The sequence below is a fragment of the Mytilus edulis genome, chromosome 14, assembly GCF_963676685.1.
Source record: "Mytilus edulis chromosome 14, xbMytEdul2.2, whole genome shotgun sequence".
Lineage (NCBI taxonomy): Eukaryota > Metazoa > Mollusca > Bivalvia > Mytilida > Mytilidae > Mytilus > Mytilus edulis.
In genome coordinates, this window is record NC_092357.1 from 63539241 (window position 1) to 63556828 (window position 17588).

General features: G+C 31.1%; 1 protein-coding gene across 1 annotated transcript; it reads left to right on the forward strand.

Moving 5' to 3' along the window:
- Positions 1 to 393: 393 nt before the first annotated feature.
- Positions 394 to 17380, forward strand: LOC139504398 (low-density lipoprotein receptor-related protein 6-like). Its single transcript, XM_071294477.1, has 9 exons — positions 394 to 494; positions 2225 to 2351; positions 3310 to 3499; positions 4325 to 4537; positions 5080 to 5195; positions 13217 to 13391; positions 15324 to 15539; positions 16688 to 16798; positions 17308 to 17380. Exons 2-9 carry the CDS (start codon positions 2291 to 2293, stop codon positions 17378 to 17380), a joined length of 1155 nt encoding a protein of 384 aa, XP_071150578.1. The 5' UTR covers positions 394 to 494; positions 2225 to 2290.
- Positions 17381 to 17588: the final 208 nt, after the last annotated feature.

Here is a 17588-nt window from a genome sequence, read left to right on the forward strand (position 1 = left end):
TAAGCAACGAAAAGGGCTCAAACTGTTTCAAAGTACCTATGAATTTTTATACTTTTTCTGAAATTGTCAAGACATGAAGTCTTTTATTGAAATTTTCCAGACACAGCTACACACTTACAATTAAGCTCTAAATCCCCGCGACTTCGCGTGTTATTGTTTGTTTTGAAATTACAAAAAGAACATTACAATGTAGGTTAAATGTGTACAATTTGTATTGGCACTTCATAGATAGCACTAGAGGATTCCGAATATTTGAAGAAAACAAAATCAATAACAAGAATAGTTAACATTATTAGGACTACCATAAGCTTAATTTATTTATTTAAAATACAATCGACTGAAAATCACTGAAGTGAATTGTAATTCATCCTTTAACATTTCCGGTTGACAATAAATACATTTGCATAACTCACACAGGAAACTGTTGCGCGATAGTAAAGTGAAGCATATAGCGCGTGTGAAGTATATTTAAATGGTGATTGCATAGAGAAGTCGTAAGTAATATGTTTCTCCTGTTTTAGAATAATTGGCCGAGTTCATTCATTTAGTCATACACAATGAAATGTATTTATACACATAGGTATGCAATATATAGAGTTACACTTTGATCTATTGTTATATATCTATTTTAACAAGCACAGCTACTGTATTTCGTTGTCTGCATGTTTGATTTGCAATGCTTGAAAACTCGTCAAATGATTGTGTTATAATTTTCCGTTTACTTTTGTGTATTGTGAAAACCATTACGCGACACAACTTTAACAAAAGCTTTAGAAAATGTATAAAGTTCTCAATCGTGTGACAACGTCATTCTATATAGAACGACAATAAAGTAAATCGTGAACGACTTGACATATTACACAAAAGACACAATTCATTGATAGAAGAAGATTGAATTACTTTTTTTGACGGATATAAAATTTAAAATTAGTTTATTGTGTTTAAACTTTTAAAGTTTAAATACACCTCGGAACAAAGGAAGACATTTTTATATACTAGTAACAATTTTGTTACTAGCGGTTATTCTGCATATAAGTATTTGTCAAGAGACTCAATTTAAGCATGTTGTTAGATGGATGCGTACATTTATGCAAAGGTTTACGAGCATAATACTTTGTAAGTCGGGATACTCATATCCAAATTTATTTATCAAAATGAGATAAAATGCATAATCAATAAATAAACGAAATTTAAAAGACAAATCACATTAAATTACATTTGTAGTTAAAATATTGCATTCAGATATAATCAATATTATTACCTACATCATTTTGTACATAATCCAGCCTAAAGAAATAACGAACATGCAGTCTTCTAACATTATTATCACACTGAAACAAACCTAAAAGACTGCTAGGAATAAAAAGCACATTCATTTGTCGTTTTAATATTAAACGACACGATCACAATTGTGGTCAGTCATCTTTCATTTCCAAGTAATACATATTCCATTTGTTTTCAATCGATATTTATTGTTATAAGATATACCTTAGCTTGATAATTGTAGTAATACATTACATTTGTTTGCGATTGTCGAAGTGTGTGTTTAAGGGGGATATATTTGGTTACATACTTCCTGTTCATATTCCATGCAATGCAGATATATTTAAATGACATACAAAGTAACATTATAACGAAATTCAAAGTTCATGTTTTCCTTTGTAGGGGTTTTAATAACAAAAATATCTGTGATGATGTATTTGCCTTAGACAGGGTTGTGGTATTGATTCAATATAACATTGAGAATGGAAATTGGGAATGTGTCAAAGATACAACAACCCGACCATAGAAAAGACAAAAGCAGAAGGTCACCAACGCCATACTAAACTCCGAATTGTACACAATCAACTAAAATAAAAAATAAAACAAGACTAACTAAGGCCCGAGGCATCTGACTTGGGACAGGCGCAAAAATGCGGCGGGGTTTATGAGATCTCAACCCTCCTCTATACCATATATGTCAATGAAGAAAAGTAAAAGCATAACAATACGCACATTAAAATTCACTTCAAATGTCATAATTTTACTTTAGCTTAATACATACTATGTACTCTTATTATATTTTGTAGAAATGCATCAAATTTGATCAGTTAAACACATTAATTTTAATATTTTACTTTATAAAAGGCTTTGGGTTTTTCTTTTTTTTCGCTCTCATTCTGAATGAACGACGAAATTGGCCAAGAAATTATTAAATTAATGCGCTTGATTATTATATCTTCAGAAGTATGCTATATCTGCTAGCATAGTCTTGGTTAACGTATCAACCTATCATTTGTGTTTCCTCAACATGAGACTACACGTGCTGGTCTTGTTTGAATTTGTTATGTGTGTCTGCTTTATAAATACAGGTAAGAACAACACATTAACATAAGGGATGGTCTGGTTGGGGTTCTTTATATCAATATTCTGTAGCAGTTTCTCACTATTCTGTTATTGATTTGCGCATTACTCTACTTGTATCCTTTATTATTTAATTGATTTTGCCCGTTTTCCTTTTTTCGTTTTTGTTTGCTACTTTTGTTTATTCTCCATATTTTTACTTTTTTATTTAAATGTTATGCCCATTTCCTTTTATCCTGCAACCCAGGCCAAATCCCATAACATGCATACGAGTATCAAAGAAATCAACGAAGTTTGGTATTCAACTAATAGTAAGGAATTCATAGTACATCATTTAAGCTATGATGGTCAAAAAATTGATTTTCGAAGAAGAAGAACTCTTATCGTACTTATTCAATCAACAGTTCATCAATATAAAATATAATGAAAATACAACAACTATTTCAATTCCACTTGATATGGTGGGTCTATAACTTCCAAACAATCTTACACTTGTGAAAATACACTAAGCAAAATGTGGAATCATATTTTGTTGATAATTTTCTATATTTTATTAAAGCAGAATTTAATAAATTTTTGTAGAAATTTCGTTAGACGTTTTTAACAGACTATTGAAGTTTATGTTATAATAAACATTTTTCAAAGATACTAGTCTTTCTAATTAGGGAAGAAATCTAGGAATAAGATTTGAGAACAATCGTTTTTTATGTGTATTTTTTTTCTTCGGAAATTTGCATTCTATAAATATAAGACATGTCATAAAAATGTACATGATTGTGGTATTTGTTTTCAAATTAAATATGCCACGCATGTGATATGAATCTTATACTTTCTACGTAGCTATTATTGTATTTACATTTTCTTGTTAACGTAATATAACGAAGATCAAGGGATGCATGTACATAATTATGTGCAACTTATAACAGAGAAGAAAAAACTCATTTTGTTTTTCAATTTATATTTCAGTTTTTGCATATATGTTTGTCTTTTCAACTAATATGACTGATGATAACGGTAGAATATATGAATACAACTTGGAGACTAGAACTGTATCATATCTATTAACAAATATACAGAGTGACGTGTATTCTATCACTTACGATTATAACAATGGATATATCTATTTTCCAAGACTTCACAAGAACGACATACAGAGGTAAGATAATAACATCATTTTCATAAAAAAAAGTATGGAAAGAAAACTAGGGGTTAGTTGGCAAAATATCTAATGGCACTACATGGATAAAATCAAAGGATTTCGAAAATCTGTCAAACATTCAAATCCAAAAGGAGCAAAATCCTTAGGTGAATATTGACATGTCATTTGAATATGTATAACGAACCTATCCAATTTAGAGATATACTTTGTTAATGGTTTGATAATTCAAAAATAGGATACAAGCAACAACTTCAAATTTCAAGGCACCCAATGCGCATTATTTATCTTCAGTGATGTATAAGGTGGGAATATCCAAAAAAAAAAACAAAATCGTTATTCATACGTTTAAAATTTCATAAAACCAAAAGGGTCATTCGTTATAATGCAAAACCTTGATAAGGAATCAGAGCTATGACTGTAGTAATACATTTTATTACAACAAATGAAATATATTAAACAGCCATATTTCTATATGTTACCGAGGTACTGGATGTTGAGCTAGTTATACTCTTTTATGATTACAGTCCATCGTTAAGGTCAAACTTATGATTGAATCAACATTTATGATACACATGTCACTGCACCTTTTTTTAATAAATGTATCTTCAGTGATGATTGAGACCAATATATTTGAAAATGAAAAACTAAATTCAAACCTTGAACATATACAGCTAATCTGATTCTACATTTTGAAATGCAATTTGTGAGTCAAGAATATAACAGTTGTTTTCCATTCATTTAAGGTGTTTTAGCTTTTGGCTAGGCTATTTTATGCATGACATTCCGATATAAATGAGCTTTTTAAACGAGTTTTATTCTTAGGTTTAAGTATCCATCAGATCAACCCTACACATCAGAGTTTGTGATTAATGCGAGTGTACCAATAGGTATTGCTATTGATCCGTTATACGACCAAGTGTATTGGACTGAATATAATGCCGGAAATATTTATAGATGTAATTTAGATGGATCTGGTAAATCACGTGTCCTCAATGATGATCCACTATTTGCCCTAACATTAGACTATCAAAACAGGTTTGTATCAATTTTGTTATTTTAATAAATATCAAAACGACTCCACTTCACGTCTGAGAACGCTCATATAAACCATTGAATAAAAATTGGGTAAAATCTTGAACAGATCAGGGGATATATTACACTCAGGTCAACATTAATTTAGGATGTAGGAACCTTATTGTTTTCGTCAATATAAATTTACTATATCGATAAAGAATGCTTTTTTGCTGTTCATGTACTGATAATGTTTTATGGATGAATACCCCATATCATTTTATTTTTTTCTGTTAAACGTCATTCTTATTGTTATGCACTAATTTTGGAAAGAGGAAATCGTTGTGTACATGTATATCAAATGCTATTCCTATCGTTAAAAACACAAATATCCTAGCAATCTAATTTAACACTGATATTTTGTCTTTTTTTGTTGTTGATTGTTATAGATCTAATAGTAAATTAAGTAACGCATGTTTCAAAATGTTAAAGCACTGAATTAGGAAAACTAAGCACAATTCATAAAGTGATGTTTCAATGTTCTTCTTTTTAAATCAAAATTGTAGATGGTTGTATTATAGTACAACACTAACGACACCAATAAGAAGTATACAACGATCACGATTGGATGGTACTGAAATACATACCGTGATTAAAGAGGAGGCTTCAGATATAAGTAGAGGTATGTTATAGTAAGGAGCATAGTACAATCGTTATTAATTTGTCTTTGAAAAGTATCACATACATGTAGGTGAAAAATAACATGATTTACAAGTTTATATAATTCATAAACTTTTTTTAATATAGTCTTTGTAGTCATTTTCTTTATTATTTTTGTTTTTAATACTGTTCTTTCCTGTTAACTTCTTTTTTTTTTACATTGATGTTACTTTGGCTATGCCGAGCGGGTTGTTTATAGACCTTAATATTCATTAGTTTGATGTGTTCGAGCCTTTTTATTTGCAAAGGATAACTTTCCAGAATTTGCCTTGAAGTTCTGTTTTTGATTTGATTTTTACTTTTAACTTCCCATGAGGGTCTTTCACTGTCGCTTTTTGCACACTTGTACATTATTTATATATTAAATCTCGTTTGCTATGCGCTGCCATCTGTAACATTGTATTTTCATGAACGTAAATTATGTCTTACGTGTTAGCTTTATAGCTTATATAACAATAGACAGAAAGAAAGAAAGAAACTATATACATGTGTTTTCAGTTCAACTGGACCACAGGGCCAAGTGAGCTTTTATCATCACTTGGTGTTCGTCGTACGCTGTCGTTAACTTTTACAAAAATATTTCTTGACCACAATCATCAAAAAAAAGAGAGAGAGAGAAATACATCAAAGATTATGTGTCTGAATGATAGCATATGTTGAAAGGATGGTATAAAAATGTATACATACATTTACTTTTTTACTACATAAATATATAAATGTAGCAATATTTATCGGTGCTCTGAATGCATATCTAAAACAATAAATGTTTTTATTTTAGATTACAAAGACGAAAGAATTTATTGGATGAACTTCGCGACAGGTGATTTGAAATCTGCTAATCTAAACGGAACTGGTGACAGGAAAGTGTTTAGCACGAATACGACCATAAAAAACGTAGGCATCCATGTACTTGATAGCGAAATATACTGTGTCAATTTCAATCAGATACTTAAAGTCACATTGTCACCAGTGAAATCTGCAAGAGTCATATACCCAGGTACCACAAGGATATATGGTTTATTTGTTTATAAGGAAAAAGGTAAATACTAGCATAAACATTTACCCAACTTTTAGTTAAATGTTCAAATCTCACCTTACAATGAAGAATAAAAAAACATGACTACACAAAAAAAAGAGGGAATCAATTGTAATATACATTGAGTGAGACTAATGCACCAACTGAACTCCGAGGAAATTCAGCACGAATAGTTCATAATCAAATGGCAAAATCAAAAGCTCAAATAATTCAAACGAGTGGACAACGACGTTCCTGCTCCTGAACTGGTACAGGCATTTCCTTATGTAGTGAATGGTAGATTAAACCTGGTTTTAGACTAAGTTAAAATTTTAATCTTTTATGCTAAAATAAATTATCGATAAATCTATGATTCAAATAAAAAACATTTATTAAATTGAAACTTGATGTACACCTTAAAGTCGTTATAAGTATGTTTCTATCGATATAGTATTGCATTAAATAATATATGTATATGTTTGCTTGATGAATTGTCTGTGAGTGTTCAAAGCTTCTGGCATGTTCATGACTCTAACATGAAAGATAGTTTAATCTAATTGTCTACTGTTTTAGATATTATTAATATAGCATGTCTGTGGCAGTATAGTTCATATCTTTCTCTTTTTATGTGTTGTTTAGCTCGTGCGATAAAAAAATAGTTACTGCTTGACATTTTCATGCAAATATATATATAGCTTAAGGTGGTACCTAACACCTGAACTAAAATCAATTTGGCTCGTTTAATTTTCTTAAAATTTTGACAAAGTATTTACTTTGACCCTCTGACAAAAATATAAAAAAAATCAAAAATATTGAACCAACCGTTTAATCAGAAAAATTACACTGGTTATATAGCAGTTTGACAAACACTTATTTTGATCATTGAGAAGCTTAATATTCCCTTAAGAACACAACGTCATTAAAACGTTCTGTTGATTTTACAGAGTTATCTCCCTGTAGTGTTAGGTACCACCTTAACCTAATTGTTTCACGTCTTCGCAGATTAAACACAAGATACCGCAGTTATCATGGTTATGAGCGTGTCACAAAAATATTTTTTCTAAAAAAAACACCAAAACGTATATAACGTCTAAAAGAGCGTCGAAAGAGTCAAACTCAAAGTTCGAACGTAAAATGACAACGCCATACTAAATAATTAAAAACAAACAGAAAATAATTGTACACAATACACAACATAGAAAACTAAAGAATAAACAACAAGAAGCCCGACAAAACCTTGCGGTCATCTCAGGTGATCAGGGTAGGAAGATCCTGTTTCACATATGTCACCCGTTAAAATATTTCTACTTTGGTATTCAGTATGTGAATTTTTATATAATCAGTTCTTTTATACATTAATAATGCAAAACTAGTTTTTGATGTTCTTTGCATATGTTATACTAACCTAGCTTCTTTGTTGTATTGTTTCATATGCATGACATGTTGACCGATACGATTCTATTCTACATTTATTTAAGAATTGAATGCTTTTCTGTAACCTCATTGGGGTGTAAAGGCGTTGAAAGAGGTACATTTTGTATGAAGCGCGGAAGCGTTCCATTCTAAAGATGTGTGCACGGTTAACGCCTTTACAACGTGATGAAGTTACAAAAAGAAGCATTCAATACTTATAATTACATTTTAGCTATGATCATGCAACCACAATGTTTATCACGTTTTTCTCTAATTTACCTGTGCACTTTATTGTGGGAATATATACCACCATGAATGATACATTTTGTTGTGTAATGAAGTTGATTAAGGAATAACGCGAGATTGCAGAATAGCAAATCAAAATAACGTATTTTAATGAAACATACATCTAATGTAATTATTCTATGTTTTATAATCGATACATTCTAGTTGCAAATCAATCGCATAGTTTGATAACAAAGTAGCTTAGTTTTTATATACGTCCTAATATAAACGAGATGCGGAAAAAAGAAGGACGGACAAACTAATAAGTCGGAAAAAAAACTGACCAGGCCATGGCTAAAAAGTATAGACCAACAGCCGATCAAAGGTACACACGACACAAAATAGATAACTAAAGAGTAAGCAACACGAGACCATCAAAGCTTAGGTTGCCCTGGATGTACACAGATCCTGTTTCACAGGCAGCACACGTCGTGTTGCTTATATTAAAGAACCGTGATATTATTTTTAATTTGATTTAATTGTATTATGATATTTGGTATTCTGTGGCTTCATTTATTTTCGTAAGTACCAATTTTCGAGGATTGACGAACACTTGCATATTCGTGGATTGACGAAAACTTGCATATTCATTGATGCTTAAATTCTGTGTTTTTTGTAAATACTGAATACATTCTTTTAGAAAAGCTGTAGATCATTGAACATTTAAATACGTTGTTCCCCTGTACTAACGAAATTCACGAAAATTAGTATCCAACGAATATAAACAATAAATGAATTCACAGTATTCAATTGTTTAGATACTTTTTTACTGTATGTTGTTAAATATATAAACATATAACATGTATATATAACATGCCAAATGTATTGTAACTTTATTGTCCTGATCTGCATGAGCAAGTAGCTTATTCAATTTATCCGTTCGATCGCATTGACATCAAGGTGAGTACTACGTTATATTAGTTAATAACATTCTGCACGATTCAAACTTGATAGATAGCAATTTAACATCGTCATTTGGTCCGGAACGACATACATTATCATTTAAAACAAATAAAAAATGTACAAAAAATAGAAAATAAATAAAATGTTGCGAATATATTAATTGCACTCATCATTTGAGTTTATTTATTCCATTAAAAATGTGCATACTCCGAGGGTGGCGAATGTGACATGTGACGAATGTGACATGCCTAGTGTACGTTAGGTTCACTTTATTGCAAAGCATTGTTTATTAGTTAAATGTTTTAGATCTGACATGAGTATATATTTTTTTTAGGAACTACACTGATAATTTTATTCAACACTACAATCATCAAACAAGATTCTCGAAGAACAAAATGAATATCATTATATATGCAACATCATCATCTGCCGTGTATATTGACACACACTTATAAAAGGGATATCGATGATAAAATACACATAAAAAACATCTTATACCAGGCTTTCCGTAATTTCGGATAAAACAAGGATAACCATGATTACAAAACGCGGCCATTTATTTTTTGAAAAAATAAAATTACAAAAATATTGAACTCCGAGGAAAATTCAAAATGTAAAGTCCCTTATCAAACGGCAAAATAAAATGATAAAACACATCAAACGAAAGCACAACTGTCATACAAAAAAAAGTATTAATTTCTAATTTTTTTATTTCCATTGTTTAAATTATGTTTTGTCATACCAAAGACAAAAGAAACATATACAAATTGTTGACACAGAAAACATGCATTAAGTTGTGAAAATGTTAAAACTAATTTTGATCGTTTTTTTTGTGTTCCACCTGGATCAATATAAATATTATCTCTTTTTTAAAGGTTGATAGAGCATACCAGAATGGAAGTCACATTATCATTAAGTTCTTACAGAAAAAAAACCCAAGACAATTCAATGAGGAAGATTACTATTAAAGTGATACATAGTGTTGGTGACCTTCTGCTGTAATTTTTTTTTCTATCGTCGGGTTGTTGTCTCTTTGACACTTCCACATTTCCATTCTCAATTGTATTGTCAAAATAATAACAATAATCAAATGATCAGTATTGAAACAAGCTTGCATTTATCAAACTTAAGACATGTATGTGATAGAATATCCCGTCTTAAAATTGCATCAAACCTGCTGATACAATGTATTTCTCTTCTTTTGATAATGCCGACCAATGCATTGAATGTAGAATGATAATAATAAATTTTAGTGTATTTTGTTGTAGTTTTTTTCTATCATTCTATCTTATATTAGTTATAGTGAAATGCATGTGTTTTAGTTAATGTCTTATGTATATACACAAGATATCAATACACTTGTAGTGGTGGGTTTATCTTTTATTGTGCAAATGCCATCCCACTTTTGTGCTGACATGAATTGTCATTGATATGGTTATATTTATAAATTTACTGTTTATAAATTTTTGATTTTTTTGAAATACTTATGCTTTTCTACCTGAGGCATAGATTACCTTAGCTGTATTTGGCAACACTTTTAGGAATTTTGGTTCTCAGTGCTCTTCAACTTCGTATTTATTTTGCCTTTTTAACTTTTTTGGATTCGAGTGTCACTTACGAGTCTTTTGTAGACGAAACGCGCGTCTGGCGTATACACTAAATTTAGTCCTGGTATCTATGATGAGTTTATTTATCATATGACAAAGTTCATCTTGCATCTAGAATCTATGACAAACGATTCGATTTTGATTTTAAAAGTATCTAACTCCTCAACCTTATAAAAAATAAACCAACATTTCCTACATAAAAGATATATATTTTCCAACTTATTCGGTACTCAAGAGCTTGCAGTTGCTACATAGACTTTTGAAACCGCCACCAGTGTCTGATATATTGTTGAACTAGTTGTAGTTGAAAGATCGTTTCTCCTTTTTTTTTTTTTTTAAAGTTTATTGTGTTCGTGTCGGTTAAATACATCAACTCGTTATTTCACATAAAAAAGTTAATATCTGACCCAGTTATATACAAAAGAGAATCATATGGTTTCAGATTTAAATGTATTCGTGACAATACATCTGCAATACACATTACCAAGATAGAATCGCGACACAATAAGCTGATACCTTTTTTAAAGAGCGTGTTTGATTAAACTATCCACACATGTATGTAGCGTTATTCACATTGGATACTCTATTACAGAGAATAAAAACTATTGATTCAGTAATTTCAATATGCATGATACAGTCTGATATTCAATTTCGTCTTACAGGGTGATAAACAATAAAATTGTTACTCACTTAGACCTAAATGACAGTTGTTTTACCTGTTTTGCTTAATATTCTTCAGAATCGTTTGCCAATACAGTGATAAAAAACTTCCATCATCATGATGACAAATTACTTTAACCCATTAATTCACATCCCTCATTTGGCGGACGTGGTATTACTCTAGATGGTTAATAGATATAGGAAAATATGGTATGAGCGCCAATGAGACAACTCTCCATCGGTCTTATCTGGATATGAAAATACAATTACATATCACTGATATGTTTATGTGAATAATTTGTGTTCATTAGTATGCATATGGTATGGTAACGTTTTTTTTAATATTTAGCTGATGATATGCAAACTTCCTTAGTTTGTGATATCTCTTACAGTTTTAGATTATATACTGGCCTTAAGGCATTGCAAATTTCATGATATAATTTTGCTTATAAAATTGAGAATGGAAATGGAGAATATGTGTCAAATGTACAACAACCAGACCAAAAATCAGAAAACAGCCGAAGACCACTATAAAGTCAACTTAATTTTTACAATCAATCGTTCATTAGCCTCGTTTGAATTAAAATTCAGCACAATTTCAAACAATGTGTGATGTAGTTGTCCAAATTTGAACAAGAAAACAATTAACATGAACAACACACACTTAAAGTAAACGTTAACAGAAGAGCTATCACCTAAATAGACACAATGCACTCTCAGGTCAAATTGGTATTAAGGGCGAAAGTTGTCAAACTGAGTATTCAATCAAAATCTTACTCTAAAGCATGATATCTCTATTTGACAAATCACATGTAACGTTACGCTGAAAAACAAAGCTTATATTTTAAAAGTATTTTAGGGCGCCTTCTGTATATTCAAAATGATGTTTTATGCTGAATAACCAAGTTATTTTTTTATTCAGTTAACAACAATATGAAGTATTATGTGGGGGTATTGTCTGAATTGCTCCTTTTTGTCTGCTTTATTAATCAAGGTAAGACATTTATAATTTACATTATTATTTACGAAAAATATCGACACTTAAAGCAAAATTATAGTATAAAAACAAAAATGTAAAACGATAACCGTACTATCGGAAATATGCGTAGGCCTCTGTCGTAATAGAAAGTAAGCATGTGGTATAAATACAAAATGCATATGTTGAAAGCACACCTTGTAGTAATGTCCAAACATAATACCTACTGTAAAATGATCATCTTTGTTTGCTTTTAAGACAACGGTCGAATAAACTAAGTGTTCTTTTTGTTTGTAATTCAAAATTTATAAAACAATTATACTATATTAGGAGGCTTATAAACAAGTTTTTAAACCCGACATTTTAACGAAATATGTCAGAAGTTTTAGTCATTATAAAAATAATCATAAAGTTTCAAACTATATATTTTTTATTTATCATAGACCTTAAATAACTAGATTAAAACACATTCAATCCCTTGTGCAATATACACTGTCTGGAGAAAAGTGAAAAACAACCAGATATGAAATAAGGTTTTTTTTCTACGTTCAATTCAATTAGATTGATAATATGCTTGGACTTATTGACGTTGATTAACCGAAAATTCAATTTTAACAATGTGGCTACGCCCCTAAAACTGTGTATGTTGCCCTAATCCCTATGCCATAAAAACAAACCTGTTTACTACAAACATAACAAAGTAAGTAAATGCAAAATAAACTCCTGAGCTGTTGTTAAGTGCAAGTGGATGATGATAGTATGCTGCTTAAAACTCATAAATAAGTAACAAATGATGCTCAATTTAAAAAAAAAGAACAAAAAAACAAGAAAAAAACCCAAACAACGTTAGGGACAAAAACATTTTTTTGTAATCGAATTCAAGGTCATACGACCGTGTTGTTTGACACAATGAATCAACGGTCACCGTGTTACTATTTTTTTCCTTCAATTAATAATAACAATCTAATAAATGGTTGTTCATAGCTAAGTATTAATGACGGCACAAATACTAGTATAATTTTGATACATACACGAAAAAAAGAAATATTAAGTACTAGTATTTGTATTTGTTACGGACATGGCATTGTAAGCAAATCCTTAAATTCCTCTTAATTTCCATTCAGGTCTTCAAAACAAGATTATATTTTCAACTTTTGGTAAAATTCAAGAATTCAACATGGACACTGGAAACGTATCAGATATCTTAATCAATCAACAGAGTTACATACATTGTTTTGTTTATGACTCTAACAACGAATATATATATTTTCCAAGAGCGGACAAAAACGATATATTGAGGTATGTGTTTGGTATAAAGAAATGGAAAATATTATTCACATAACAAAAATAGATTAAAATATGGTTGATTTAACTTAAATCATCGCTTTATATATGCACAGATCTAACGCTTCTTGTTCTGACAATAATGATTATTATTTTTATTTTCATATTGGCAAATGTTTAATAAAACAAAACTTGAAAGAGAATCAAAAGTATCGAAATATCTATTTGATGTGTGATACGAAACATCAATACATCGTCAACTTTATTGTACTAGACTGAATGCCTTTATCTTGCAATTTCTAAGCAATGTTTTTGCTATCTCTCGTGGATGTTATGGAAACGACCATTTAATCGTCCGATGGGAAAAGGGAGAATGATTTTAGAATGAATATCATAACCTTAAACATGTTGAAAGACAAGAAATTTTATAACTTCTTACGGTTCGCCACTAGAAGATCACATGGTCGTCCCCTAACAAATGTTTATCATGATTTTTACAGGTAATTAGCACGAAATATAACACGTAGATAATTTACCCGAATAATGAAGAATATGAGGTTGTTGATTAATGATAGAAAACAAAGAAATATTAGGTATACAAACATACATAAATGTACTTGTACGTGTGTATCTCCGCACTTAAAGCCTCAAACTACATCTCGTCTATGCGTAAATCACCTATACATAACCAGGCTAAACGAAAATAAGGTATTGCTTATTCACCTGATGTTTGAACACATATTCCAAAGACATTTACCAAAAAGGAAATCCAAAGTAATCTTAGGTCTGTCATATGTTTCTTTGGAATTTTAACCAAAGAATGGTACATGGGTGTTTCTGCTCTGTATTGTAAACATAAAAACAACATGTTATGAAAAAAGGTGTCCAAAGTGTATTTCTGGATTAACCCTCATCATGAACTCTCAAAGCCTAATTTTGAAAGTCAAGGATGTATAATAACCAAAAAAGATAAGGAGCAATATGATACACTATAAACATCAATTTAACTAGCAATCTAAGCCGAGCGTGAAAGATATTTTGAAACTTAAGGGGCGGTGTGAATCAATTTCGGATACTTATCAATTAGAAAAGAGCTAAAAGAGCAAAATTAGAACAAAGTCAGTAATAATGTGTTGATCTCATCCGAGACAAAAGGGATATAGTATTTCAGTTTATTTGTCTACACCTTTTGTCTATCGTTTATCAAGAGAGGATAAAACAAAAACAACGGTATACACAAAGTTTTCAAAGCACCAGTTTGATTGATTATTCAACAAAAGTGCTGTATGAGGATGATGGTTAGCTGTTCCACGTACAACAGCTAATTGAATGCATATTCGGGACGAAAACATGTTATAATTAGAAAATGAACACTGCTTTTTACTAGACCGACGTGCTAAGCGCAATTTTGAGTATGCTATTTCATAAAATAACAGTCCAAAGAAAGACTTGTCACCCTACCCGGACACATTATTTTGACACTGAGCCGACCGGTATTTGCTCTTACTCCTTAATGCCACCTGCTTAGTCGAGAAGCAGCAAATACCAATTTAAAAGTAATTGATTCGAACGGGACGGGTTTAAACCCACGACCTACCGTACTCAGGGCGAACACGCTACCACTAGTCGGCCAAAGGTCTGTACGCGTTTACTGTAAGGGAGAGAGTCACATTACCTGCTCTCGAAAATTTATTTTGAAAAAAGAACAATAACAGTGGAAAGGGTTTTAATTCTTTGTTTTTATATTGATGCATGTCATCGAACAAGCCATCGATCCCAACTCTATCCTGCACATTTAACTGTACATATTTCCGACTTATATGTTATAGTTTTTTTTTAGGATTTATCTCAATAAAATGATAAATTGAGTTGTATTTAATTAACATACATTTATATATATATATAAAAAGTACATACTAATTAATATCTTCTTAACCTTATTTCAAGATTTCGTTATCCATCAGAACAAGTTTATATGACAGAAACAGTGACCCAGGCAAGGAGACCAATAGGTGTTGCTATTGATCAAGTGGACAATCATGTTTATTGGACAGAACGAACTGCACCAGAAGAGCTTAAGCGATGTAATTTCGATGGGCCAAACAAGATATCGATTCTTCAAGATAGTGAACTATATGCTCTTACGTTAGATTACCGGAACAGGTTTGTTGTTATCATGCTATCAACTGACATGTGATTAAAGAAAAAAACCTAGGAAAACAAAACAATAAAATTGAGAATGGAAATGGGGCATGTGTCAAAGAGACAACAACCCGACCATAGAAAAAAAATCAACAGCAGAAGGTCACCAACAGGTCTTCAATTTAGCGAGAAAGAAGGTCACCAACAGGTCTTCAATTTAGCGAGAAATTCCCGCACCCGGAGGCGTCCTTCAGCTGGCCCCTAAACAAATATATACTAGTTCAGTGATAATGAACGCCATACTATTTCAAATTGTACACACGAAACTAAAATTAAAATAATACAATACTAACAAATGCCAGAGGCTCCTGACTTGGGGCAGGCGCAAAAATGCGGCGGGGTTAAACATGTTTGTGAGATCTCAACCCTCCCCCTATACCTTTAAACAATGTAGAAAAGTACAAGCATAACAAAACGCACATTACAATTCAGTTCATGATAAGTCCGAGTCTGATGTCAGAAGATGTAACCAAAGAAAATAAAGAAAGTGACAATAATACAAAAAGTACTACAGACTACTAGCATTTAACTGACATGCCTAAAAGCTAGTTCACCACTTAATATTGTGCACCTTTCTAATAAGTAAGATATGTTTTTGAATACGTGAGACAAAGCTTAGTTAAATCAGTTCTAATGTTCTGCGCACCAATCTGTACATACATTTTTGTATTTTTACAACGCTAGAATATTCATATGAAATGATATGATACCTTTTTCATGCAATTGGAAACCTCTAGCATATCATATTGCAACATGTCAATATAAAGGGTTATTCAATTCAATTACTAATGGAAAACGGAATATTCTGGAAATAAGTCATGGAAAAAATGATTTACCAAGAAATCGAAACAATAGTATTATGACGCACTATAAGCAAATGAGATGATTTCGAGGCTAGAAACACATCGTTAGAAAGACCTTAACAACAACACAACCCAGACAGTATTACAAAACATTCCTTGAAGTGAACAAAATGGCTTGCTAATCGACTTCCGAACAACTAATTTAACACTTTGAAAAGGAAGTCTTATATCTTTTTATCTTATTATGCATGTTTCGATTTTGTATTTATATTATGTTTTGTGTATGTGTATTTCACTGATATGTAGATGGCTGTATTACAGTATCTATCCCACACGTAGTTCAATTAGACGATCGAGTTTAAATGGTACTGAACGACCAGAAATAGTAGATGTTACAAGTAACTGGTTTGAGTATAGGTATATCATCAAGAAAATTCATTTTTTGTCAATGTAAACATGGTAAATATGTATCCACATATGGCACAGGATCTGCTTACCCTCCCAGAGTACCGAATATCACCCCCAGTTTTTTGTTGGGTTCGTTTGTTCTCCGTCTTTAATGTTATATGTTGGGTTTTGAGTGTTTTTTTTTCTTTTAGTCCGATTGTCAGTGTGTCTGTTTGTCTTTTTTCTTAATAAGCCATGGTATTGTCAGTTATATTTCGACTCATGAGTTTGAACGTTTCTTTGGTATTTACAAAATGGCATGTTTAGTTTTTCATGATTGGAATCGAATTTATTTACGTATAATTAATTTGTTTCTCAACGGCTTAATTTATCACTGATTAACAAACAGACCTGTGAGGGGTACAAATGTATTCATTGAAACCAAGCTACGTTTCTGTTTGACCTGTATAATTGCTATTCTCATCAAAACTACTTACATACATTGTCAAGCTCCATTTATTATATAATGTATGACACAGCTTGACTGAAATAAGTTACTCCATTAGCTTATCATATGAAGCTGTTCATCGTAACCAGGATCTAGACAATTAATTTATTGTGTTTATACGTGATGTTTGTATTTATTGATGTTGGCTTTGAACTAGCTTTCTGTAAGTGCTCTGAGATTTATAATGTGTGTATTTAGTGTTGGGACGATTTGATGAGTCAAATCCTTGTCAACAAATTTTTGTTTGTTCTGTTAATTTGTTTCACATTTTAGTGATGGTTTCGGATGTGTAAAATGTTCAACATCCTCCCT

Excerpts from the sequence above, each read along its gene's own strand:
- LOC139504398 (XM_071294477.1), top strand. The coding sequence starts at position 2,291 with ATGAGACTACACGTGCTGGTCTTGTTTGAATTTGTTATGTGTGTCTGC. Across the intron at positions 5,196-13,216 it reads GGCTTCAGATATAAGTAGAG|GTCTTCAAAACAAGATTATA; the intron begins GTATGTTATAGT and ends ATTTCCATTCAG. Across the intron at positions 15,540-16,687 it reads ACGTTAGATTACCGGAACAG|ATGGCTGTATTACAGTATCT; the intron begins GTTTGTTGTTAT and ends ACTGATATGTAG.